Consider the following 27,297-nt stretch of genomic DNA (forward strand, 5'->3'; position numbering starts at 1 on the left):
TGTCAGAGGTGCGCCCATTCCCCATTCCGATGAGGCGTTCAAGCGAGGCCCCGTCTGCTTTTTCAGGTAGACGTGAAAGATCCATAAGGGGAATTAAAAAGAAAGAAAAATACTGTGCAGAAACTATTGTCATGTTTCTCATAGTTCATTCAACAAAAATACTCTGTTGGCTGTGAAGCACTTTGGGCTGTACTGAGGTTATGAAAGGTTTGTTATGAATGGAAGACCCTGCCCTGCTTGCCAGGTCTCTGCTTGTGTATCTGTGTTCTGAGTAGGATTTGAGTTAGCAGCAGTGCAGTGCATTACTCCAAATATGCTGCAACCTCTGATATAAAAGTGCAAAGCTGTTTCCAAACCAGTGTCCTTGGCATTCAAGATTTGACAGCATTATATGGGGAATTCAAGTGGTATTGTTTTGTCTTTTCATGCCAAAATGCGGTGTCTAAATTTTGTCCTTGTATTGAAGGCATTAAAAAAAAACCTTGCCACCATCTCGCACATCTTTGGGGTTTTGGGGGTGAGGCCCATGCAGGCACGGGAAGAGTGTGCAAACTTCACACTGTCAGTGACGCGGGGCCAGAATCAAACCCGGGCCCTCAGTGCCGTGGGGCAGCTGTGCTAACCCCTGTGCCACCCTGGAAACAATTATTTATGGTTGAGCTTTTTTGTAATGGCTTTGAGTTTAAGTGAAAGGACAATTCCCTAATGACATTGCCAAGCTGTTTATGAATAAACCTGTTTTTAATTGTGGCATGGGTTCATTGCCCAACTCTGCCAACCTCGCAGCAGGAGTCTGAGATTCATTGATCTCTGGTTTGGTATCAATGTAATCCTTGTAGTTTCACCTCTTCGATTCTCAAAATCAAATATAGTGATGAAAGACAGCATTTCTTTCTGCTCCTTTCTTCCTCATGCTTATCCAGCAGCCCCTTCTGTCCTGTTCGCCTGGGCCTCTACTCGTCTAGCAGGTTCCACAATCTAACCACTGTTTGGGTGAAGAATTTTCTCCTGAATTTCATATTTATCTTGTATTAATAATTCCTAGTTTTTGGTCTCCCTGACAAATGGAAGTATTGTATTCAATCCTTCCCCTGCCCCCATATCTCACTGAATGAGACATCCGGATTTTGTCTCTTCTAATGTTATGTGGCACAAGTCTTTTGCCAATGAAGACCGTTTTGGAAAAGGAAGTTTGTTGGGGAAAATTTAAAAGCAGAAATCGGCTTTTCCCAAAAGTGACCTTTTTTTCCCCTTGTTTTGGCAGCTTCAATCATGGATTCTTCTGAAGTGGAGCCTGGGACATCAACAGCAGACAGTGCTGCCGAGTCTTCTCTGGTGGTGGAAGAATCGTTCTTTAGTACGCTGGACATCTTTCTATTCTCCCTTATTGCTGGGTTTGCAATTTATTGGTTTGTCTTCAGAAAGAAAAAGGTGGAAATCCCAGACTACAAAACACTCCAGCCACAGTAAGTGTTTAAACAAGAATGCCTGGACAGTATTTTGCAGGAACTCATTGACGTCTTTCGGAGAACTCCACAAAAATAATGTAGCTTTGTAGTTTATTTTCTTCCTGTCCATGACAGCTATCTGGAACTCGACCCAGATTTATTTTTTACAACTCAATGCCAAATTTGATCGCGCGGATCCGCTCCATCACCGAGACTGTCGTATTCAAACTCCTTAACATATCCTGACTTTGTCTCTCCCTTTGTTACTTCCAGACTTGATTATTCCAAAGTATTTGTGGCCAAACTCCCATCTTTCAACCTCCATAAATTTGACCTACTCTGAAACACTGCTGAACTGACAGTAAATCTCATTTTGCCCTGTCCTTGCTGACCTACATTAGCTCCCAGTTGAGCCATACTTCAGTCTCAAAATTCTCTTCTTGTTTTCAAATCCTTCCATGGCCTCTTCCCTCGTCCCTCCATATCTCTGCAGTCTCCTCCAGCCCTACAACTCATCTTTGCTCCTCCAATTCTGCCCTCTTGCACATTGTCAAATTTAATTGCTCTACTCTTGGTGACTGTGCCTTCAACTGCTCAGACATCAAGCACTGTGATTCCCTCTCCATTTAAGGTACCACTTAAACCTCTTTGACCAAGCATTTGACCATCGGTCCTATATCTCCTTGTGTTGCTTGATGTCAAATTTTGTGACATAACAATCCTGTGAAGTGCCTTATGGACATTTTACTACATTAAAGACACTATAAACTACACATTTTTGTTGTACTTTCTCTCCTTTCTTTAAGTATTTTATTCAGGCATTTTCATAAAAACAAACTGAAGCAGAATTCTACAACATTATAAATAACCAATACCCACTCTTTTTTTTTCTCCCCCTCTTTTTTGTTTTGCTGACTCCTCCATCCTCCTTAAAGAAGTCAATAAACGGCTTGCACCTCCAAGCGAACCCATCAACCGACCCCCTCAGGACTTGACTTTCTCCAGCCTCGGGAATTCTGCCAAGCCGCTGACCCACACCCCCACTTTCGGAAGCTTAGTCCCTCCATCCAAGTAAGATCCATCTCTGGGCTAACAGACGCAAAGACCAAGACATCCCCCTCTCGCACCCCCTGGACTCCTGGGTCTTCCAGCACTCTGAATATCGCTATCCCTGGACTCGGGGTCACCTTCACCCTCAGCACCTTGGTCCGCGAACCTCTGCCAGAACCCCTTTAGCTTCGGACATGCCCAGAACATGTGGACATGATTCGCGAGCCTCCCTGCGCACCACCCACACCTATCCTCCACCCCCTCAAAAAATCTGCTCATCCGCGTTACTGTCATATGTGCCCTATGAATTACTTTAAACTGAATGACAAGGACGCATTCATCCTCCGTAGGGCCTGAGCCCACGTCCCGGTCTTCACCACCCCTCCCAGCTACTCCTCCCACTTATGCTTTATATCCCCTGCCGGGGCCCCCTCCCAATACATCAGCTCCTTGTAGACATCAGACACCTTCTCCTACCTCCTCCTTCGGCAGCACCAAGGGCGGTGACCCAGGAAAAGACGCCACCTCTCTTCACAAATTGCCACGCCTGCAGGTACCTGAAACCATTCCCCCTGGGCAGCTCATACTCTTCCTTCAGATTCTCCAATTTTGTGGAAACTGCCCACTAGAAACAGGTCGCTGAATCGCTGAATCCCTGCCTGCCTCCACTCCCTGAAACCGAATGTAGCCCCCAGCCCCGGTACAAACCTATGGTTGTCACAAATTGGTGCCCACACAGAGGCACTCTCCAGTCCCAAATGCTGCCTCCACTGCCCATATCCTCGAGGACAACACCACCACTGGGCTCAAGGAGTGCCTGACCTGTGAGAACGGCAGAGGGGCTGTTAACAATGCTCTTAAGCTCGTTTCCCTACTAGAAGCCGCCCCCACCCCCACTTACCCATTTCCTAATCATGGTGATGTTCGCCACTGAGGAGTAGTTCATTATATTCGGCCATGCCAGCCCTCTCACTCTCTCCCCTGCTCCAAAAAAGCCCTCTTGACCTGCAGCGTCTTCCCTGCCCAAACAAACCCAGAGATCAGCACATTAACCTTTTTTTAAAGAACGACCTCGGGACAAAGATTGGGAGGTACAGAAATACGAACAGGAACTTTGGCAGCACCGTCATCTTTACTGTCTGCACCCGTCACGCCAGCAACAATGGTAGCACATCCTCTTGAAGTCCCCCTTCATCTGCTCCACCAGCCGAGTCAAATTCAACTTTGCAACTGCATCAGACCCGGTGTATCTGAATGCCCAGGTATCTAAAACTCGGCCCCATTGGGTTAAACAGCAGCTCTCCTAACCTTCACGCGTGCCCTCTGGCCTCAATCGGGAATACCTCGCTCTTTCCCATGTTTAATTTGTACCCAGAGAGCCAGCCAAAGTTTTCCAAAATCCCCATAATGCCCCCAATGCCACCTAATGGGTCTGAAATACATAACAACAGGTTTTACGCATATAGTGAAACCCTGTGCTTGATGCCAGTGGCTCTATTGCCAAGGCAAAGAGCAACAGGGAGAACAGGCACTCCTGCCGTGCCCCCGATGCAGCCCAAAATATCCCGAACTCACCCGGTTCGTCTGCATACTTGTGACGGCTGTCTTGTACAGTAACCGGACCCAGTCCACAAATCCCTGTCTGAAGCCGGACCGCCCCAGCACCTCCCACAAATATTCCCACCCCACCCACTCAAAAGCTTTCTCCACGTCCATCGCCACTACCATCTTCACACCTGCCTCTCCAGAGGCACCATAACTACATTGAGCAGCCCCCTCGCATTCGTCAACAGCTGTCTCCCTTACATGAACCCCGTTTGGTCCTCACCTATCACCCCCGGAACGCAGCCCTTAATTGTCGAAGCCAACCCCTTCACCAGAAACTAGGCGTCTACATTCAATAGCGATATTGGGTGGTACGACCCACACTGCTTCTGGTCCCTTTCCTTTTTCGATCTCAGAGATGGATGCCTTGTGATCGTGTAGGGGGGAGCTCCCCCTTCGCCCTAGCCTCGTTGTATGCCCTCACCAACAGTGACCCCTGGTCCCCCCCAAACTTAAAACCCCACGGGAACTCATCCTTCCCAGTGTCTTCCTTACCTGCATCGCCTCCATACTCTCCATCACCCGTTTAGCAGGGAGTTGCAGGCACTGAGAACGATGCCACCATTTATGGCTCTTCGCTGTTTTTTTTTTGGCCTCAGCGAGGAATGCCCCGCCGAGGCTGCACTTAGTTCATTTTCCTGCATGAGTAAAAATGGCGCCCCTATCTTTCCATCCCTGCCACAGCCTCCGGACCCAACCCCCCCCCCACCCACTGCACCTCATTTGCCTCAAGGGTGCTTGAGCCGCCCCCCCCCCAGCCTTTCCTCCACCCCTTAAGGGACTGACCCTGGCACAAACAAACCAGCACCTTGGTACTTCCCTTTGTCCATTTTTTATAATTATTATAAAATAAAATAATTTTACAAAGTAGCCAGGTTGATGTATATTTTCCTCCTGTCTTCTGGACGGGACACTTGTTTGAACATCTTCTGGTGTTTCTAAGTTTCATTATTGCTGCACTCCATTGTTATCTTTCAGCTTAATGTTTGTATGCAATAGGATAGCAGCCCGATAGGCAAGTTAATACAGAGCTAAGAGGCTCAGACCCAGGAGGGGTTAAGCTCTTTAGCAATATTTCAAGTTAACTGGGGCCTGGCTGCCTTTGTGATGTATGGGAATGGGTATCTGGCAAGATTTAAATGAATGTTAGGATCTGGCAGCACTGGGACAGTGATATTATCCAGTCCTGGGAAGGAAACGTGGAGCCCTCCACTTGATGAGAGGCAAGAGGATATGGCTCAAAATCATTGGAATCTTAAGATATGTGTCTCCAAAATGGTCGACCCCTTTTCCTGAGACTGGGACCCACAGTTAGAAACTCACCAGCCAGTGGAAAAGTCCTTCCAGCATCTACCTTTGTCCACTCCTCTCTCAATAATCTCACAATAATCAAAGACCCCTCCCACCCGGGTTATCCTCCCTCCCACCGGGAACGAGATACAAAAGTCTGAGAACACAAACTAACGGATTCAAAAACCGCTTCTTCCTGCTGTTACCAGCCTCCTGAATGACCCTGTTATGGACTGAATTGATCTCTTCTCACATCTTCTCTGCTGAGCAGTACTGCAGCGTATCCTCACCTGATGCCTGTGTCAATGTATTTACATTGTGTATTTATGTATGTCCTTTGTTTTTTCATGTATGGAATGATCTGTCTGGACTGTACGCAGAACAATACTTTTCACTGTACCTCGGTACATGTGACAAATGAAATCCAATGTCTCAATGAGATCACTTCTCATTTTTTTCAACTCCTTAGGAGTTTAGGCCCATCCCACTGTCCTCGGGACAGTCCCCTCATCCTTGAAATCAATCTTGAGAACCTTTGTTTCATCCCCTCTGAGGCAACGTAGAAATTTGGAGCAGAATTAGATGACTCGGCCCCTCAAGCATCCTCTGCCATTCAATAAGATCATGCGTGATCTGATTTGTAACCTCAAATCCACATTCCCACCCCTTGCTTATCAAGAATTTGTCTAAATCTGCCTTAGAAATATTCAAAAACTGTTTCCGCCACCTTTTGAGGAAGGGAGTTCCAAAGACTCCTGAACCTCTGGGAGAAAATTTTTCTTTCTCTTGTTTATTAAATAAAGTTGTTTATTCCTAGTTGGTGCTTTTTAAAAAAGATTTAAGAGTACCCAATGAATTTTTTCCAATTAAGGGGCAATTTAGTGTGGCCAATCCACCTCACCTGCACATCTTTGGGTTCTGGGGGTTAACTATTTGGCGCTTCTAAAGGAAATTAGAGATAGTATCAGATTCAAAGAGGAGGCATACAAATTAGTTAGAAAAAGCAATAGACCTGATAATTGGGAACAGTTTAAAATTCAGCGAAGGTAGACCAAGGGGTTGATTAAGAAAGGGAATACAATGTGAAAGTAAGCTAGCAGGGAACATAAAAACTGACTGTAAAAGTTTCTGTAGGTATGTAAAAAGAAGATTGATTGAAAACTAATGTAGGCCTCCTACAGTCAGAAACAGCGGAATTCATAACGGGGAACAAGGAAATGGCTGAGGACCATTTCAGTGAAAATAAAGTCAGGAAACACTGGAATACTCTTATTGAAGGGTATTGACCTGAAATGACCTCTTTCTCTCTCCTCAGATATTGCCAGAGCTGCTGAGTATTTGCAGCATTTTCTGCCTTTGTTTCAGATTTCCAGCAGCCACAGCATTTTGCTGAAGAGGAGGCCCATCTCCTCCCTACCCCCCCCCCCCCCCCCCCCCACAAACACTGGTAGTGGAAATCTGGAATTATTTCCTGCTAAAGGCTGTGGATTCTGGAAACTTTTAGGACTGGATGATAGATTTTTGTTGGGTGGTGATACCAAGGGATATGGAGCTATGTTGGGTAAATGGTGTTGAGGTAAAGATCTGACACGGTTTCAATTGAATTATTGAGCAGAGGTTTGAGTTTTGAATGGCTACTGCTGCTCCTATTTTCCTGGAGCCAGACTGATGATATTAATCCATATCCCCTCCATGCTGGTCGAGACTATCCAAATATATTTTCACACTGGATCTCCAAAGACTAGCCGGCTTACATTGCAACTGACTGGTTTGGATCTTGATGATGAAAGACGTGTGTCGAATCCATTGAGCTGTTCATTCCACCAGACGATGTTGCTCATTGACACAAACGCCTCACGGCATTGCTGTGCCAGGATCCCTCTTCCCGAGCACGTCCTGGACGAGGGAATTACCTTGTGGCGGAGGCAACTTGAACCTTTTGGTAAATGTAGAAGTTTAAGCTAAAGGCTCCGATGCGGTTTCTTGTTCAAATTCCTCCATTGCAGTGCTGCCCCGCCCACTCGGGATGAAAACAAGTCGCTTGCAATTTGCCTCCAGATTATCATGGATCTTTGTTAGCGCAGTCTGGTTTAAGTTCAGTCCCCGAACAGGCGCCGGAATGTGGCGACTAGGGGCTTTTCACAGTAACTTCATTGAAGCCTACTTGTGACAATAAGCGATTATTATATAAAGTGATCATGGTAGGAGGAGGGGAAAGCTGCTGTTCACATGCGATTGAGATGACCAGAACGTATGTACGTCCTTTGAAAACACGTATCATTGTACAATTAGCTCAGCAAGGACCATTTGTAAAATAAGTCCCAGAGAAACAACCCCCTTTTAAAATTTTTGCACATAGGTTAGCCAGGGCAGTGGAGTACTTAGATTCAAGTGTGATTGTCGCCTGACATTTTTGTTTTCTGTGATCGTCTGATGTGATGCATCATTCGTTGGGGCAGTGAAAAGAATGGGAGAGATGTCATGAGTGGGAATCTTTTATGATGGATTAGAGGTAACCATAGCAGCAGGCCTCCACTGTTCAATTCTGAAACAGCTGCCTTTCAGCTCAGTTATTTTCCTCGGGAAGTCATTGGATGTGATGTGGCTGTTGCTATGGGAGACACAAGTGCAGAAGCAGGGCATATTGCAAAAAGATTTCTACATCGATGGACAGGGCTGCCAGCGACTAGAATTTAATTATTTGTTAATGCAGCCACTCGAGTGTCAGTGGATCTTGGCAGGCGTGCAGTATCCCTGCAAATATGGATCACGAATCAGTTCGGCTGACATGAGGGATTCCATTGGGGAGTTGGAGGTTCTCACTGTTGTATTCAAGGATCTTGATTCCGCTAGGATGAGTGGTCTGTAACATCGGAATAGCGGAAAAGCTTGGCATATATACTGGGGTGTTCTGCCCAGACCGTAACTTGCGTGATAGGCTGAGAAACCTGTAACTGGAACTATGGGCTGCATATTCTCTGTTCGGCAGCAGGAAGCAGATCCAAGCAGGTTGGTGTTTTCTAATTCATGCTAAAGATAGCACCGCTGTAATAATTTGCTGCTTTGTGTTGACTGTGCGCTAGTGTAGTGAATGTTCAAATTGAGTTTTGTTTCATTCGTTCATGGAATGTGAGCATTGGAGCCCATCCCTAATTCCATCTCTAAGTGAGTGTGAGTCGTCTTCTTGAGCTACTGCAGTCCTTGATGTGTAGGTACATCCACGGTGCTGCTAGGGAAGTGACTCCAGGCCTTTGGACTCAGCGACAGTGAAGGAATGGTTGATAGTTCCAAGTCAGGATGGTGTGTGGCTTGGAGGGGAACTTGGTGATATTCCCATGTTCCCGCTGTCCTTTCCCTTCGAGATGGTAGAGGTAATGGGTTTGGAAGGTGTTGTCAAAGGAGGCTTAATGAGTTATTATAGCGCACCTTGTATATGGTACGCACTGCTGCAACTCTGCGTCAGTGATGGAGGGAGTGCATGTTTTAAGATGGTGGATGGGGTGCCAATCAAGGGGACTGCTTTGTTCTGGATAGTGCCGAGCTTCTTGATTGTTGTTTGAGCTGCACACATCTCGGTGAATAGGGAGTATTCCATCACTACCAGCTTGTGCCTTGTAGATGGTGAACAGGGTTTGGAGAGTCGAGAGGTAGGTTACTGCCCAACGTCTGACCTGCCCTTGTAGTCGCAGTATTTATGTAAGTGGTCCAGTTAAGGTTCTGGTCAGTAGTAACCCCCTCAGGGTGGTGATGGTGGAGAATTCAGCGATGGTAATATTATTGAATGTCAAGGGGAGATTATTTAGATTCTGTCTTGTGGCAGTCAAGAACCATCTCCAACATGTGGGGCACGAATGTTGTGTGCCACTTAGCCCAAGCCCAAATGTTGTCCAGCTCTTGCTGTTTGTGGGCACTGACTGTTTCAATATCTGAGATGTACTTGCTTGGTGCACCTAATAAGGTAGTTTTGCTCTCTGTCTCCAGACAGTGTGATGTTTGCCAACTTCCAACCAGAAGCTGCCCTTTGGGTTTGACCATGAAAGGTTTAGCACTCTGCTAGCAGTGGGATTTTCACATTGCAGTTGACCCTATAAGATTCCTATAAGATTTCAAAGTGCAAAGTTTCAGGCGCAAGATCTTGAACAGTGGCGCATGTGCAAAATACAACTGATCATTGCAGAGAAAGCTGTGACATAGAATCGCATTCCTGAAGTGGGTTGATTATTCTGACGTGCATATGAGGGACAAGCCAGTATGAAGTTGATCACAGTCAAAACTGCAGAATCTGCATTTATTATCTCTCTCTCTCTCTCTCTCTCTCTCTCTCTCTCTCTCTCTCTCTCAGACATGTGTGTGTGTGTGTCTCTATCTGTCTCTCTCTGGATGTTGCCCCTGCGACAAGGAAGGAACAGCAATATATTTCCAAGTCAGGGTGGTGAGTGACTTGGGGGGAACCTCCAGGTGGTGGGGTTCCCAGGTATCTGCTGCTCTTGTCCTTCTAGATGTAGTGGTCGTGGGTTTGGAAGGTGCTATCTAAGGAACCTTATGCAGTGAATCTTGTGGATGGTACACAAGGCTGCCACTGTTCATTGGTGGTGGAGGGTTTGAATGTTTGTGGAAGGGGGAGCAATCAAGCGGGCTGCTTTGTCCTGGATGGTGTCGAGCTTCTTGAATGTTGTTGGAGTTGCACTCATCCAGGCAAGTGGAGAGTATTCCATTACACTCCTGACTTGTGCCTTGTAGATGGTGGACAGGCTTTGGGGGCGTTAGGAGGTGAGTTACTCACCGTAGAATTCCGAGCCTTTGACCTACCCTGGTAGCCACAGTATTAATATGGCTAGTCCTGTTCAGTTTCTGATCAATGGTAACCCACAAAATGTTGATTGTGGGGGATTCCGTGATGGTAATGCCATTGGATGTCAAGGGGCGGTGGCTACTTCCTCTTTTGTAGGAGGTGGTCATTGCCTGGCACTTGTGTGGCGCCAATGTAACTTGCCACTTGTCAGCGCAAGCCTGGATATTTTGCTCCAGGTTTTGCTGTATTATCTGAGAAGTCGCGAGTGGTGCTGAACATTGTGCAGTCATCTGCAAACATCCCCACTTCTGACCTTATGATGGAAGGGAGGTCATTGATGAAGCAGCTGAAGATGGTTGGTCCCAGGACACCCTGAGGAATTCCTGCAGTGATGTCCTAGAGCTGAGATGATTGACCTCCAACCACCGCAACCACCTTCCTTTGTGCCAACTATGACTCCAGCCAATGGAGAGTTTCCCCCCTGATTCCCATTGACTCCAGTTTAGCTAGGGCTCCTTAATGCCATACGTGATCAAATGCTGCTGTGATGTCAAGGACACTCTCTCCTCCCCTCTGGAATTCAGCTCTTCTGTCCATGTTTGAACCAAGGCTGTTACGAGGGCAGGAGATGAGTGACCCTGATGGAACAATATATATATTATACATGATGTGAGCGTCGCAGGCTAGACTGACTCCTTAACTGCCTCTAATGCGCAACAGTGGCAGCACCTCCTGTAAATATGTTTGATTTTATATTTCCTACATTTTTATTCTGAAGCAAAGAATTATGTTCTTAAGTCTTGAATTACAATTTTATTGGAATACAATGATTCAATCTCCAGGGTGCTCTGAGAGGAACTTGTATGGTTGAATGCTTTCTCTTGAGCTTTTCCATCACTTCCCTTTTCTCGCCACACACCCAAATGGTGCAGATTTGGACATCTTTATATTGCGTTGTTTTTTTTCCCAAAGAAAACTGTGGTGTTCTTCATCATGTGGAGACAAACTTATTTAACTCTTAATCAGTGCTTTTTACGTTGATTTCAGCACTTCACTGCAGCTGCATGAGCCATGAGTTCAAGGTTGGACGTAGTGGGGAATGAGTCATCGTGATTAGTACACACGGGTACATTATTCTCACACTCCGTGACGAGAGAAACATCTAGTCTCTCCCCTGAGATACTAACCGCATGATGTTCTGATCTTGGGATTTATCCATCAACTATGTGGCAGTGCTTTCCAAACCTTGCAGATATCCACAAGTCAAACAGGCCAAACCAGCAGCAATATACACGTGTTGTCAGGACTTGGTTGCCCAGATTGTAAAACTAGAAAGCCAGAAAAGGCTGTAATTTTAATAGGCTTTTAAGGCTAAACAAGCAGCTATAAATCATAACTGACTTGAATTAAGAGCTGCTGATCATTGCAGAGAAAGCTGTGACATAGAATCGCATTCCTGAAGTGGGTTGATTATTCTGACGTGCATATGATGGACAAGCCTGTATGAAGTTGATCACAGTCAAAACTGCAGAATCTGCATTTATTATCTCTCTCTCTCTCTCTCTCTCTTTATCAGACGTGTGTGTGTCTCTATCTGTCTCTGGATGTTGCCCCAGCGACACACAGGATTTTCCTGTTTATATAATGAGTCAATGGATGCGATCAAATTACCTCACCACGCCTGACTCAGTTACACGACAAGGCCATTGAATCTCGCAAGAGCTAACCACTGTGCTACCGTGCTGCCATCTAAAACATCTATGGTTGTCAAGATGAGCAGTAAAACAATAAAGAGCTTAACGAAGTGCAAAGAACAATGTTGATCCAGGGAACTGGGAGAGATGTAAAGAGAAAACAGAAAATATAGTAACAGCTGAAAAATGTAATCTGAAAAGAAACTTAAGGGAACTTAACACTGGTGTATATTAGAAAAGAGGTGATTGTGGGTAATGTGGGCCCTTTAAAGACAGATGCAGATAATGTTGTAAATTAAAATGAGAAAATGGCCGACTGAAGTAGTGGGTCTTGATGCATGCACAGAGTCAGTCAGTCTTTGTTGTCATGTCACCTGACACCCAGTATATCTACTGCATATAAACACTACTTCATTCAGAAGCACAAAAATGTTGAAATGCACTTGCCTTACGCAGCAAGCTGCCATTGCCTTTGATTCTGTGATCCCATCTCTCTCCACGGTCAGAGCTGAGGTGCTGAGTCACTTAATGGGTGCCAACCTGCTCCCACTTTGCTAGTTCTGTTGTCCTAATTTGAGTACCACAGCGCATGAAATGTGGCCTAATGCAGCTCTCTGGTTGTGCCAGTTGGCTCGGCTTGTTTAGGGAAGGAGTTAACAGTGTGGGGATGCAATAGTTACAGGGGATTCAAAGGTAAAGGGAATAGATGGGCATTTCTGTGGCCGCAAACCCGACTCCAGGATGGTATGGTGAGTCCTTGGTGCGAGGGCCAAGGAAGTCTCAGAGCGGCTTTATGACATCCTGGAGGAGGAGGGTGATGGTACACATTAGTAGAAATGACTTTAAAACAAGGGATGAGGTCCTAAAAACAGAATGTAGGGAGTTAAGCAAGTTTAAAAAGTAGGACCACAAAGATAGTGATCTCAGGATTTTGTTTTTTATTTCAAAAATATACTTTATTCATAAAACCTCTTTAAAAAAATTACAAAATATTTCAAATTGTCATAGCAGTAAAGCGCGATAATACTGACATTTTCTCCAGAGGTCCAGATTTACTTGAGTTTCTTCAATTCAATAATGATGACATTACACACATTTCGATGTTTACATTACAATTCTTTTCAAAATATTGATCTCAGGATTACTAAAGTGCCACGTGCCAGTCAGAGCAGAAATAGCAGGATATATCAGATGCATATGTGGCTGAAGAGACGGTGCGAGGTGGAGGGTTTCTGATTACTGCGATATTGGGACCGGTTCTACGGGAGGTGGGGCCAGTACAGCTCAGCAGGACCAGGAATGATATCCATGGGGAAGTATTTGCTAGAGTGGTTGGGGAGGGTCTAAACAAAAATAACAAGGAGATTGGAAGCTAAGCAAGGAGTCCGAGGAGGGGGGAAACAAAGACAAGAACAAAAGACATTTAATGGATGAATTAATCACGCAAATAGATGTAAACTGGTCTGATATAATCGGGAAAATGGAGACATGGCTGCAGGGTGACTAAGGGTATTCCATATTTAGGAAAGACTGGCAGAAAGGAAAAGGGTTGCATTGCTGATTAAAGAGAAATTTAACACAAAAGTGAGAAAGGATTGGCTCTGATGATGTGGAATCTCTGGGTAACGCTGAGACCCAAGGTGCAAAAAACATTAGTGAGGATAGGATAAAAAAGTAGTGGTGGTGTTGGAAATGGCATTAAACAGGAAATTAGAAATGCATGCAATAAAAGAACATCTGTAATTATGGGTGACTTTGATCTGCATATAGATTAGGCAAATCAAATTAGTAACAATACCATAGAGGACGAAGTCCTGGAGTGTGTACAAGATGGTTGAGGAACCAACTAGAGAACAGGCCATCCTATACTGGGTATTGTATAATGAGAAAGGAATCATTGGCAATCTAGCTGTGCAAGGCCCCTTGGGGATTGAGTGGCCATAATATGATAGAATTCTTTATCACAATGGAGAATGACGTGGTTGATTCTGAGACTAGGGTCTAATCTGAATAAAGGAAACTATGATGGTATGATGCGTGAGATGGCTATGATGGATTGTGGAACGTTAAAAGTGATGACGGAGGATCGGCAATGGCAAACCTTTAGAGCGCATAGGTGAACTGCAACAATTGTTCATTCTTGTCTGGTGCAAAAATTAAACTGAACAGGTGGTAAAACCATGGCTTACAAGGGAAATTAGGGATAGTATTAGATCCAAGGAAGAGGCATACAAATTGGTGAAAGAAAACAGCAGGCCTGAGGATTGGGAGCAGTTTAGAATTCAGCAAAGGAGGACAAAGGGATTAATTAAGAAGAGGAAAATAGAGTAAGCTTGCATTAAACATAAAAACTGACTGTAAAAGCTTCTATAGATGCATGAAGAGAAAAAGATTGGTGAAGACAAATGTAAGTCCCTTACAGTCAAAACAGGGGAATTTATACTGGGGAGCAAAGAAATGACTGACTGACTAATACATTTGGTTCTGTCTTCACAAAGGAGGACACAAATATTGTACCAGAAATGTTGGGGAACACCGGCTATAGTGAGAGGGAGGAACTGGTGGTAATCAGTATTAGTAGGGAAATTATGTTGGGGAAATTGATGGGATTGAAGGCTGATAAATACGCAGGGCCTGATAATCTACATCCCAGAGTACTTCTGGAAGTGGTCCGAGGAATAGTGGATGCATTGCCGGTCATCTTCCATGAATCTACAGACTCGGGAACACTTTTTGACAAATCTATTGGCATTCTTTGATGATGTAACTAGGAGAATTGACAGGGGGGAGCCAGTCGACGTGTTATATATTTGGTATTTCAGAAAGTGTTTGACAAAGTCCCGCATAAGAGATTATAATGCAAGATTAAAGTGCATGGGATTGGGGGATGTGTATTGAGATGAATAGAAAACTAGTTGGCAGAAAGGAAACAGTAGGGATTAATGGGTCCTTTTCAAATTGTCAGGCAGTAACTAGTGGGGTGCCACAGGGATCGGTGCTGGGACCCCAGCTATTCACAATATATATTAATGATTTGGATGAAGGAACAAAATGCAACATCTCAAAAGTTTACAAATGATACCAAGTTGGGTGGGAAGATGAACTGTGACGAGGATGCAGGGATCCTTCAGCATGATCTGGACAGGTTGGGTGAGTGGGCAAATCAATGGCAGATGGAGTAAAATTTGGATAAATGTGAGGCTATTCACTTTGGAATCAAAAACAAGAAGGTGCATTACTACCTGAATGGCTGTAAATTGGGAGTGGGGAGTGTGCAGCGGGGCCTGGGTGTCCTTATGCACTAGTCGCTGAAGGTAAGCATGCAGGTGCAACAGGCGGTAAAGAAGGCAAATGGTATGTTGGCCTTCATTGCGAGAGGTTTTGAGTACAGGAGCAGGGATGTGTTGTTGCAATTATACAGGGCCTTGGTGAGGCCACACCTAGAATATTGTGTGCAGTCTTGGTCTCCTTTTCTGAGGAAGGATGTTCTTGCTCTTGAGAGTGCAGCGAAGGTTTACGCGACTAATTCCTGAGGAGATTGACTAATTTAGGATTGTTCTCGCTGGAATTCAGAAGAATGAGGGGGTATCTCATAGAGACTTATAAAATTCTAACAGGACTAGATGGTGGGTGTGTCCAGAACCAGGGTTCATATTCTGAGGATTCGGGGTGGACCATTTATGACCGAGCTGAGGAGACAGTTCTTCACCCAAAGAGTGGTGAGCCTGTGGAATTCATTACCACAGGAAGTAGTTGAGGATAAGATATTGAATACATTCAAGAGGCAGCTAGATATGGCACTTGAAGTGAATGGGATCAAGGTTTACGGGGAGAAAGCAGGATTAGGCTATTGAGTTGGACAATCAGCCATGATAGTAATGAATGGCAGAGCAGGCCCGAAGAATCGAATGGGCTCCTCTTGCTCCTATTTTCTATGTTTCTATATTTCTATAAACCCCACTATTTTAAAATGGGAGGTAAAGAATGTGATATTTCCCGTTTATCAGTTATGTAAATAAACGTTGCAATTGTTATTTACCTGTAACTACAATGCAGAGGCTTGCAGCCTCGAAGACAGCTTCCAGAGTCAAACTGATACAGAAACTTGCGCTAGTTGGGGTTATCTCCCACCCTGGTCCCCTTGGCAGATCACCCCACAAAGGGGACAAACACCACAGAGGCTAAACAGAATTATATGCTCCTGGAAGATAGGAGCAGGAGAAGGCCATTTGGCCTGATGTTGGTAGTGGGGAAAATGCTGGAGTCCATTATAAAAGATTTAATAGCAAAGCACTGGCAAAACGGTGACAGGATCGGACAGTCAGCATGGATTTATGAAAGGGAAATCATGCTTGACAAATTTCCAAGGATGTAACTAGAGTTGATGAGGGGAGCCAGTGGATGTGGTTTATTTGGACTTTCAAAAGACTTTGGACAAAGTCCCCCAGAAGAGACTAGCGTGAAAAATTAAAGTGCATGGGGTTGGGGGTAGTGTATTCAGATGGCTAGAAAATTGGCAGACAGGAAACAGAGAGTTGGAATAAACTACTCTTTTTCCAAATGGCAGTCAGTGACTAATGGGGTATTGTGAGGATCAGTGCTAGGATCTCAGCAATTCACAATATATATTAATGACTTATCTGAAGGAACTAAATGTAAATCTCCAAATTTGCCGATGACACAAAGCTGAGTGGGAGGATGAACTGTGAGGAAGATGCTCATTGTGATTTGAACAAGTTGAGTGAGTGGGCAAATGCATAGCAGATGCAGTATAATCTGGATAAATGTGAGGTTATTCATTTTGGTAAAAAAATACAAAGGCAAGTTATTATCTGAATGGCTATTGGGCTGGGTTCTCCAGGCCCGCCTGCTCACTGCAAGAACGCCACAGGCGAGCCGCGTACAATGTAGACCTCCATTGACCTCGGGCGGGATTATCTGGTCACCAAGCGGACGGGGACGAAGAATCCCGCCCATAGATTGAAAGAGGGGAATGTGCAACGAGACCTGGGTGTCCTTGTACACCAGTCGCTGAAAGTAAGCATGCAAGTACAGCAGACGGAAAAGAAGGGAAATGGTATGTTGGCCTTCATAGTGATGAGGATCCAATTACAGGAGCTGCTATTGTGCACAGCCTTGCTGAGACCACACCTGGAATATTGTTTGCAGTTTTGGCCTCCTTATCTGAGGAAGGATGTTCTTGCAGCAAGGGATTGCAGCGATGGTTTACCAGACTGATTCCTGGGGTGGCAGTACTGACTTGTGAAGAATCGGTTAGGATTATATTTACTGGAGTTTAGAAGAAATGAGGAGGAAATTTCATAAAAACCTAGAAATTCTAACCAAGCAAATGCAGGAAGGATGTTCCCAATGGCGAACGGACTCCAGAACCAGGAGTCACAGTCTACGGATACGGGATAAACCATTTAGGACTGAGTTGAGGAGGAATTTCTTCACCAAGAAAGGGGTGAGTCTGTGGAATTAGTTACCACCGAAAAAAGTTGAGGCAAAAAAATTGTATACATTTGCAGTTCAATATAGCTCTTTGGGCTAACGGGATGAAAGGATATGGGTAGGTTACTGAGTTGGGTGATTTGCATGATCATAACGAATGGCGGAGCAGGCTCAGGGCTGAATGACCTACTCCTACTCCCATTTTGGATGTTTCAGTGATCTGTCTTTATCAGCAGCAACAGTTTCGGCAGGGGAGGAATTGAATGCCAGTTTCTGTTGTCTGTAGATATATTGTCTTAGGAATGTTCCGTTACCATTGACACTTTGATGAAATTCTTGCATGTTGCACACACCTGTTGAACATTGTCTGTTGTTTAATCTGGCTACATTTGCCTAATTTCTCACACTTCTAATTGGCCTAATCATGCTCTGTAACTCCCTCTAAGCTTGGTTCCTATAACCTCTTCGCCCCAAATCAGCTAGACGCACTCCTACCCCCCACTCCTAATTGACTGCCTGAATTACATAGATAGTTTCCAATCTGCATTTCTGCTTTCTACAAGCATCTTCTTCACCTCTGCTCAAATTTAAGTCATCAGCTGCTCTACCCACTTGGTATCTAAATGTTCTCCTCTTCTCCCTCTGACCTTCCTGACTGGTTGACTGCTCCATTGAGCCATATGCCTGGCTCCAACATCAGGTTTCTGAACCCTTTTTTTTCATTTTGAACAAACTTAAATCCTCACTGTTCAATGGCTTTGGTGAAGGGGAAAGAGTAGGTAAGTGGATGGTGGAGTGTGACATCGCTCTTTCACATTCCTGTGGTATAAGGGGAAGTTAGTTCAAGGTATTCACTAATGGGACTTTCCCCATCTGAACAAGATCATATACTGTGCCGCGATCAATTGGGAATAAACAGGGTTTTGTGTTATTATGCAGTCAGTTGATTACTGTTTTTTGTAAATATAGTTTTTTGTAAATATAGTTTTTTCGCTCCAAAGTGACAGCTATTTTAAAAATCAACACATAATTAATACTCTAATGATTAAGTGATGAAATCATTAAGCTATATCAACACTTGTTTTTAAAAAAACCTGTTTGTAGGATTTCAATAAGGCGGGATGTGATTTCTGCATTATCCTCTGCTAAATATTTTCTACAGTTTTTCCCACTTTTTTCAATTCTGTTTTTGGAAACAACACTGTCTGTGTCTTTTTGTGGTCATTGTAGTCAAGAATGTTTCCCTTTTCTGGGGCCCCTTGTGACACTTGCAGGTGGTGACTGAAAAGTAAAATACTTTTGTTACTGGCTGTAAATGAGGCCATGCCATCAGCTATCAAAGGCATATTTTAGTATTAATGTCAAATTGAACTTCATTTGCCAAATGTTCTGATTTTGGGCTCAACTCGGTACAGTGGGTAGCATGGTGGTTAGCACAATTACTTCACAGCTCCAGGGTCCCAGGTTTGACTCCCAGCTTGGGTCACTGTCTGTGCGGAGTCTGCACGTTCTCCCCATGTGTGCGTGGGTCTGCTCCGGTTTCCTCCCACGGTCCAAAGATGTGCAGGTTAGGTGGATTGGCCATGCGAAATTGCCCTTGGTGTCCAAAGTTGCCCTTAGTGTTGAGTGGGTTATGGGGATAGGGTGGAGGTGTAAGCTTGGGTAGGGTGCTCTTTCCAAGAGCCGGAGCAGACCCGATGGGCTGAATGGCCTCCTCCTGCACTGTAAGTTCTATGATTCTATGAGTGTTGCCTCATCCATATAAACCGGGCATGGGTGTTTGGGAATCGTTTGCTCAAGTAGGCTTCTTGGAGAGGCATGGTTGTTTTAATTGGCCATTTTCTGTGGCCTTGCGTAGTTACATTTTACTCCCATATGTTGGTTGGATTTGCTGTGTTGCCTGCCGTTTTCCTAGGTTTTTCTTTCCTATCTGTCCTCTGCTAACCTCATGAGAAACCTCCGAAAAGCAAAGGATTATGCTCATTTAAAAAAACTGGGTCATGACTGCCAAACCCATTTCACAATTCCATTACAACCAGCAGTCTTTCAACCCATTGCCCTGTATTGGTTTCAACTCCAGGCCATTGAGAAAATACTTTGAGCAGTACACTTGATGAAGCACTGGTAGTTAGTGGGTGCTAACTTTGAAATGAGGCAGTAGGATGAGTTTTGCATACATAGGCCAAATGGCTTACTTCTGAGGTAATAACCTTTGTGCTATGAATTTAACATATTACTGAAGAAGCATATTGGCACAAGGCAAGTTTTCTGGTGCATGTGACTCTTCCTATAGTGTATTTGTACGAGTGCACTAGATAACCATAATGGTTGCTCACAAAGTCATTGAGTGGAAAATCATGACTTTTCGTTGCTTTTCGGAGGTTTCTCACAAATTTGATTGTGTTTTTGTGAAGGGGTAACCAAGAAGGTAGATGAGAGCAGTACAGTCGACGTTGTCTACATGGACTCTAGCAAGGCCTTTGACAAGGTACCGTATGGTAGATTGTTGCATAAGGTTAAATCTCACGGGATCCAGGGTGAAGTAGCCAATTGGATACAAAATTGGCTTGACAACAGAAGACAAAGGGTGGTTATAGAGGGTCGTTTTTCAAACTGAAGACCTGTGACCAGCAGTGTGCCTCAGGGATCTGTGCTGGGTCCACTGTTTTGTTATTATATTAATGATTTGGATGAGAATTTAGGAGGCATGGTTAGTAAGTTTGCAGGTGACACCAAGATTGGTGGCATAGTGGATAGTGAAGAAGGTTATATAAGATTGCAACAGGAACTTCACCAATTGGGCCAGTGGGCCAATGAATGGCAGATGCAGTTTTATTTAGATAAATGTGAGGTGATGCATTTTGGTAGATCGAATTGAGGCAGGACCTACTCAGTTAATGATAGGGTGTTAGGGAGAGTTACAGAACAGAGATTTAGGAGTACAGGTTCATAGCTCCTTGAAAGTGGAGTCACAGGTGGTGAAGAAGTCATTCGGCATGCTTGATTTCATTGGTCAGAACATTGAATACAGGAGTTGGGATGTTTTGTTAAAGTTGTCCAAGACATTAGTAAGGCCACACTTGGAATACTGTGTACAGTTCTGCTCACCCTATTATAGAAAGGATACGATTAAACTAGAAAGAGTGCAGAAAAGATTTACTAGGAGGCTACCTGAACTTGATGGTTTGAATTATAAGGAGAGGCTGGATAGACTGGGACGTTAGGAGGCTTAGGGATGATCTATTAGAGTTCGATAAAATAATGAGGGGCATAGATAAAATAGATAGTCAACATATTTTCCCAAAGGTAGGGAGTCTAAAACTAGAGGGCATAGGTTTAAGGTGAGAGGGGTGAGATACAAAAGTGTCCAGATGGGCAATTCTTTTCACACGGTGGGTGGTGAGTGTCTGGAACGAGCTGCCAAAGGCAGTAGTAGAGGCAGGTTCAATTTAAGGGCCTGTTTCCATGCTGTAAACCTCTATGACCTCTAATCACTGAGCTGTTTTAAGATGTGCAGCAGCATGACATTTATGGACCATATGGTGCAGAACAGCGCTGAAGAAATCTCCATTATCTTGTCTGAGTTATCGGTTTATTTTGTGTTTACAGGGTACAAACAATACGAGAAACCAGTTTCATTGAAAAAATGAAGAAAACAGTAAGTACATTGTACTTGTGATATTCTGGCATGGGCATAACCACTTAGTGATGAGAGAATCAATTTCCTCCATTTTTTAAATCTTCCCCAGTTTCTCTCTCTCTCTCTCTCTCTCTCTCTCTCTTCCCCCCCCCCCCCCCCCCCCATAATTCCTGTGATACTTTGGATTGTGTTTCACTGCATCCCTTCTCGGGTTTACAAATGTGGAATCATGGAAACTTGCAGAACAGAAGGGGACCATTCAGTTTACAGTGCCTAAATTGGTTCTTTGAAAGTCTATCATGCACATTCCCACCTCCCCACTTTTTATCTGTAATCCCATAGTTTCTCATCCTCCAGCATCTGTCAAATTTCCTTTTTTTTTTTAAACAAAAGGTAATATCTGCTTCAAACTCCTTTTTTCCAGTCGAACATTTCAGATCCTGACCACTTTGAATAGGGGAAAGAAAACAATTCTCTCTTTTCCTCAAGATCTTTTGACTGATTTTGACCTCCAGCTATTAGTTCGTTCGTAAGAGGAAGTATTTTTTCTCTATCTACTCTTAAGAAATCATCTCGTCTTGAAAACCTCTATCGTGTCATCAATTAATCTTCTCTCTGCCAAGAACGGTCCTAACTTTTGCAATCTTTCCTCCAAACTGACTTCTCTCATCACTGGTGATATACTGGTCAACCTCTTCCGTATACTTTCTCTGTCCGTTTACACCTTTCCTGAAGTGTGATTGTCTGCAATACTCCAGTTTAAGTAAAAGCAGTGATTTACAAAGTTCTAGCAAGATCACATAGCTTTCCATATCAGTACTTCTAAAATGTGTCATTTCAAATTCACTATCTACATTGAATTCCGTCTTCTATGCTTCTACCCATTTTTGACATCCAGAAGCTTATAACTTTCCTTATCAAGTTTGATAAACGTTTGGACTTGTTTTTTTCTAAAAAGTGAAAAGAGTACTGGACCCAAAGCTGACTCTGGGAGAACACTGCTGCAAACTACCTTCCAGTCTGAAAACCATTCATCACCAGCACCTTTTGCTTCCTGTCTCTTTCCCCTTCATTCCCTTCGATACTCCTTTTCTTCTTTCTGTTCAATGTTCCTTAAGCCACTAAGACTTGGGAGTTAAGATTCCATTTGCATCCTCTGTTGAATCCCAAATTTCTTTATCCGTCAGTCTGGCCTCAATAAAAGTCGAGATGGATTTGCAAGTATAACATTAGTTATTTTATTCAGCTGGCAAGCTAAACTTAGTCCACAGTGATACAGATAACATGTTGCTCTCTGCAGCTCCGGGACTAAGTGAATGTCCCAGACAAAGAGATCAGTACTAATACATTCAAATGGCATCAAGTTTCACATACTCGACACCCATAGGTCATCCTATGTCCCTCCTGACTTGTTTGATCTATTCTGATTGGCTCACTTCCAATCCCTTTCTCCGGCCCCTATCAATTCAGCATCACTCTCATAGACACACCTCTTCCTGCTTTTTTCCATGCGGTCTAAGATCCTTTGTCTCTACTTGCCAGAATCAAAGTGGCTTATTTCTACATTACATTAACTAATATCTCTAAAGTAACAATTTTATATCACATTCGTCATTCCCTCCTTTTATCATTCCATGATAACCGGACTATCCAATCCATAGCTACGGTTCCCCATCTAAAAAGATCCGTCGCTGCATTTCCAATTCCTGTCTTAGCCCCCCTTCATCTGCTTCACCCTCATGGATTTTAACAGTTAAATTTTTGGGGGCGGTGATCTGATCCAGTGCACCCCGCATTCTACCCATCACACATTTAAGGATGGCCAGGCCCACAAAGATGCAGCCAATAGCTACCACTAGATACATGGCCATATTTATCAACCAGTCCTTCCAACCTCCAAATCCCCAGTTACCCCAAGAGCCAGGATCCTGCATCCCGTCCAAGTGATCCCGTATGCGATCCATAAATTTAGTGATGTTAGCGGTCAAGTCTTGAACTCCCATGATACACTTGCCCTGCACTATGGCGCATACCCCACCCTCACGGGCCAGAAGATAGTCAAGAGCATACCGCTTCTGCATTGCAAACAACCGTAGCTGAGACAACTCCTTGGTTATTGCCCCGAGGGCTCCCAAGGTTTACTACCCGGGTTTTCCTCAGTTTGGCCTTTAATTAACTTAAGTGTATCACCCGGTAACCTACGTTCTAGCTGTACTTCCCTTCTCATACGCCCCATCCTCTCTCTAGTCCCTTTCACTTTCTCATAGCCTCTTCCTACGCTCTTCTGACAGCCTGATTTTACCTTTATTGCACCACTCTTAACACATCCAAAATCGAATTTACATGTATTCCAAAAACAAGGCAATGTCCATATAATGTTCCCTTCCCATCGCCGGGACCGGTGCAACTGCTTCATGATTCCTGCATTCTCCTTAACTTTGATGACCTTCCATGAGTCGATACCATGTCCTCGTATATGGGGGCAGTGAAGAACATCACCTTTGCAGAGGTGATGTATCCTTGTAGATTGGTTGGGGCTACACAGATACATAATATTCCCCTTTTCCATGTCCATCGCCAATAACACGCCAAGCGGAGTGAGGCCAAATATCATACAGACGATGCGGAGCCACTCCATCATGCTCCACACCTGTAAAATAGCACTGGAGAAGGGAGGCAGGTTAGTATCCGACCTTTTGGAAATCTTTGGATCCAAGCTGTCTTCAGGGGATGTCCCGGAGGACTGGAGAATAGCCAATGTTGTTCCTCTGTTTAAGAAGGGTAGCAAGGATAATCCCGGGAACTACAGGCCGGTGAGCCTTACTTCAGTGGTAGGGAAATTACTGGAGAGAATTCTTCGAGACAGGATCTACTCCCATTTGGAAGCAAATGGACGTATTAGTGAGAGGCAGCACGGTTTTGTGAAGGGGAGGTCGTGTCTCACTAACTTGATAGAGTTTTTCGAGGAGGTCACTAAGATGATTGATGCAGGTAGGGCAGTAGATGTTGTCTATATGGACTTCAGTAAGGCCTTTGACAAGGTCCCTCATGGTAGACTAGTACAAAAGGTGAAGTCACACGGGATCAGGGGTGAACTGGCAAGGTGGATACAGAACTGGCTAGGCCATAGAAGGCAGAGGGTAGCAATGGAGGGATGCTTTTCTAATTGGAGGGCTGTGACCAGTGGTGTTCCACAGGGATCAGTGCTGGGACCTTTGCTCTTTGTAGTATATATAAATGATTTGGAGGAAAATGTAACTGGTCTGATTAGTAAGTTTGCAGACGACACAAAGGTTGGTGGAATTGCGGATAGCGATGAGGACTGTCTGAGGATACAGCAGGATTTAGATTGTCTGGAGACTTGGGCGGAGAGATGGCAGATGGAGTTTAATCCGGACAAATGTGAGGTAATGCATTTTGGAAGGGCTAATGCAGGTAGGGAATATACAGTTAATGGTAGAACCCTCAAGAGTATTGAAAGTCAAAGAGATCTAGGAGTACAGGTCCACAGGTCATTGAAAGGAGCAACACAGGTGGAGAAGGTAGTCAAGAAGGCATACGGCATGCTTGCCTTCATTGGCCGGGGCATTGAGTATAAGAATTGGCAAGTCATGTTGCAGCTGTATAGAACCTTAGTTAGGCCACACTTGGAGTATAGTGTTCAATTCTGGTCGCCACACTACCAGAAGGATGTGGAGGCTTTAGAGAGGGTGCAGAAGAGATTTACCAGAATGTTGCCTGGTATGGAGGGCATAAGCTATGAGGAGCGATTGAATAAACTCGGTTTGTTCTCACTGGAACGAAGGAGGTTGAGGGGCGACCTGATAGAGGTATACAAAATTATGAGGGGCATAGACAGAGTGGATAGTCAGAGGCTTTTCCCCAGGGTAGAGGGGTCAATTACTAGGGGGCATAGGTTTAAGGTGAGAGGGGCAAGGTTTAGAGTAGATGTGCGAGGCAAGTTTTTTACGCAGAGGGTAGTGGGTGCCTGGAACTCACTACCGGAGGAGGTAGTGGAAGCAGGGACGATAGGGACATTTAAGGGGCATCTTGACAAATATATGAATAGGATGGGAATAGAAGGATACGGACCCAGGAAGTGTAGAAGATTGTAGTTTAGTCGGGCAGTATGGTCGGCACGGGCTTGGAGGGCCGAAGGGCCTGTTCCTGTGCTGTACATTTCTTTGTTCTTTGTTCTTTGTTCTTTTACAGTAGTGGAGATGGACTCAATTTACAGTGATGTAGGTGGACCCAAGCACTTCGCCCCTCCACTTTAACTGCTGTGGGGGTGGTAAGGAGAACTTGGAAGGGCCCGTCCCATCGCGGCTCCGACCCCTTCCTAGTCCAATTTTTTGACCATGACATAACTACCGGGCTGGACTGAAAGTGAGCTAGGTACTGGGGGCGATGACTGGTGAGCCGCGCGGACCTGGCCATGGAGTTCCTTGAGCACTTGCGTGAGGGCTAGAACATAGGTGGTCATCTCTTCAGTCATCTGATGAAACTGAACCAGTCTGGGAACCTGCAGGCTCCAGGGAGTTCTAAGAGGCCTGCCATAAAGAATCTCGGCGGGAGAGAGCCGGGCCGGTCCCGCAGGTGTAACCCGCAGCTGGAAGAGGGCAACGGGGAGCAACTTAAGCCATGTCAGTCCCGTGTCTGCTCTTAATTTAGCCAATTTAGTTTTGAGGGTCTGATTGTGTCTCTCAACCAACCCGGCCGCCTGCGGTCTGTAAGCACAGTGTAACTGCTGGCGTATGCCCAACTGGAAGCAAAACTCCTTGTTAATTTGTCCAATAAAATGAGGCCCATTATCAGAACTTAACTGAGCTGGTATACCGTACCGGGGAATGATTTCCCTCATCAAGACTTTAACCACAGTAGCAGCTTTATTAATGTAATCCATTTGGAGCGTCTCAAAGGGACCACTGGGCGACGGGGTTTGCCCCATCCCACAAGGGATACCTTTTCCGGTGTTATATTGCTGACAAATCAAACACCGATTACTGATACTTTGGGCCAACCCCTGCATTTTAGGGTGCCACCAAGTGTCCAGCAACAAATCACTAGTCCCTCGAGCCCCACAATGAGTTGCAAAGTGTACACATTCAATGACCCATAAAGCCAGCATATCAGACATACAAGTCTGATGTGTAGGCGTGGTCCATAAAGAGGAAACAGAATCATATGTACAACCTAACCGTTTCCACATTTGTTTATCACTCTCAGGAGCGTCCTCCTGTAACCTTATGACGTCTTGGATGGTTGGCATTGACTTGTCAGAAGCAGACATATTTATAGTAGATCGTTTAGTCTGACTTAACATCTTAGGCACCATCACTTGCTGAATTTGCGCGGCTGTTCGAGCTGCACAATCTGCTCGTTCATTACCAACGTCAACTGGGGTTGTACCATTCGTGTGGGCAGCACATTTAATAACGGAAATCTGCGCGGGCATAAGGAGGGCCTGCAGTAGGTCATTAACTAAACCCCGGTGGAATATTTGACCACACATAATCATGTCAGGTTGTTCTGACGAAATGTCACTCAAATCGCCCCTTATTGTGGTAGTTTCCTGAATCAAGGCTAAACAGTCGTGGCCAGGTGCGTCTTCATGGACAGGGGGACCACTAAGAAAACAGGCTGGATTGATAGTGGTACAGTGGTTAAATGTCAGACGTGAATTGTTCAAAAGGTATATCTCATACCTATTCTGACGAGCTGCGGTATGATGCTGAGTCTGCAGTTGCCTCAGTAGTGCGATGACCGAGTGGGAGCTATACGCCGTAATATCCTGTTGGAGGGTGAGAGCATGTAACGGCTATGCGATGGCATTGATTGAACGTAAATCCTGTACTAATCGGTACTGGTCTGGTTTGGCTGGTTTAGGCACAGCAAGTATGGGGGTGTTACATTCTGATTGGCAAGGGACCAAAATACCCTGTTTCAACAGCTCTTGAATTAATTTATCTATTGATGGAGCAGCTTGAGATTTCAGGGGGTATTGTCAAATGGAAGGTAGCTTTACATGATCCTTAATCATCACCTTAATAGGTGTAACATTTGTCTTTCCCACTTGTGATGGGTATTCCGCCCAGACCTGTGGATTGACATATTCCAACACATCATGTCCCCTGTGATGCTGCAGTCGAGTGTTAATTGTTTCAGGGACCTCAACATTTTTTTTGGTAGTGCCGTCCGGCATGACTTGAAGTGCGTACTCTGTTGGATCCAAATGATCCACTGCCCTCCTGACCATTCACCCCATATCCCTGGCATGGTACTGGTCATGGACCTGACGTGTAATATGAGGGCTTACCGAAGCTG

The 27,297-nt window shown here is 44.7% G+C and overlaps 1 protein-coding gene across 3 annotated transcripts in view; it reads left to right on the plus strand.

Moving 5' to 3' along the window:
• The first annotated feature begins 1,264 nt into the window (after positions 1-1,264).
• LOC140386687 (NADPH--cytochrome P450 reductase-like) overlaps positions 1,265-27,297 on the plus strand; it is a 90,650-nt gene continuing 64,617 nt past the window's right edge. Inside the window, exons 1-2 of one of the 3 annotated variants that reach the window (XM_072469244.1) lie at positions 1,265-1,466; positions 20,943-20,991. In XM_072469244.1, coding sequence (XP_072325345.1) covers positions 1,273-1,466; positions 20,943-20,991 — 243 coding nt within the window. In that variant the 5' untranslated portion in view covers positions 1,265-1,272. Of the gene's footprint in view, positions 1,467-8,240; positions 8,403-19,747; positions 19,822-20,942; positions 20,992-27,297 lie in introns of those variants that run through there. The other 2 variants (XM_072469246.1, XM_072469245.1) reach the window with 2 other exon arrangements.

Source organism: Scyliorhinus torazame, chromosome 12, assembly GCF_047496885.1.
Source record: "Scyliorhinus torazame isolate Kashiwa2021f chromosome 12, sScyTor2.1, whole genome shotgun sequence".
NCBI lineage: Eukaryota > Metazoa > Chordata > Chondrichthyes > Carcharhiniformes > Scyliorhinidae > Scyliorhinus > Scyliorhinus torazame.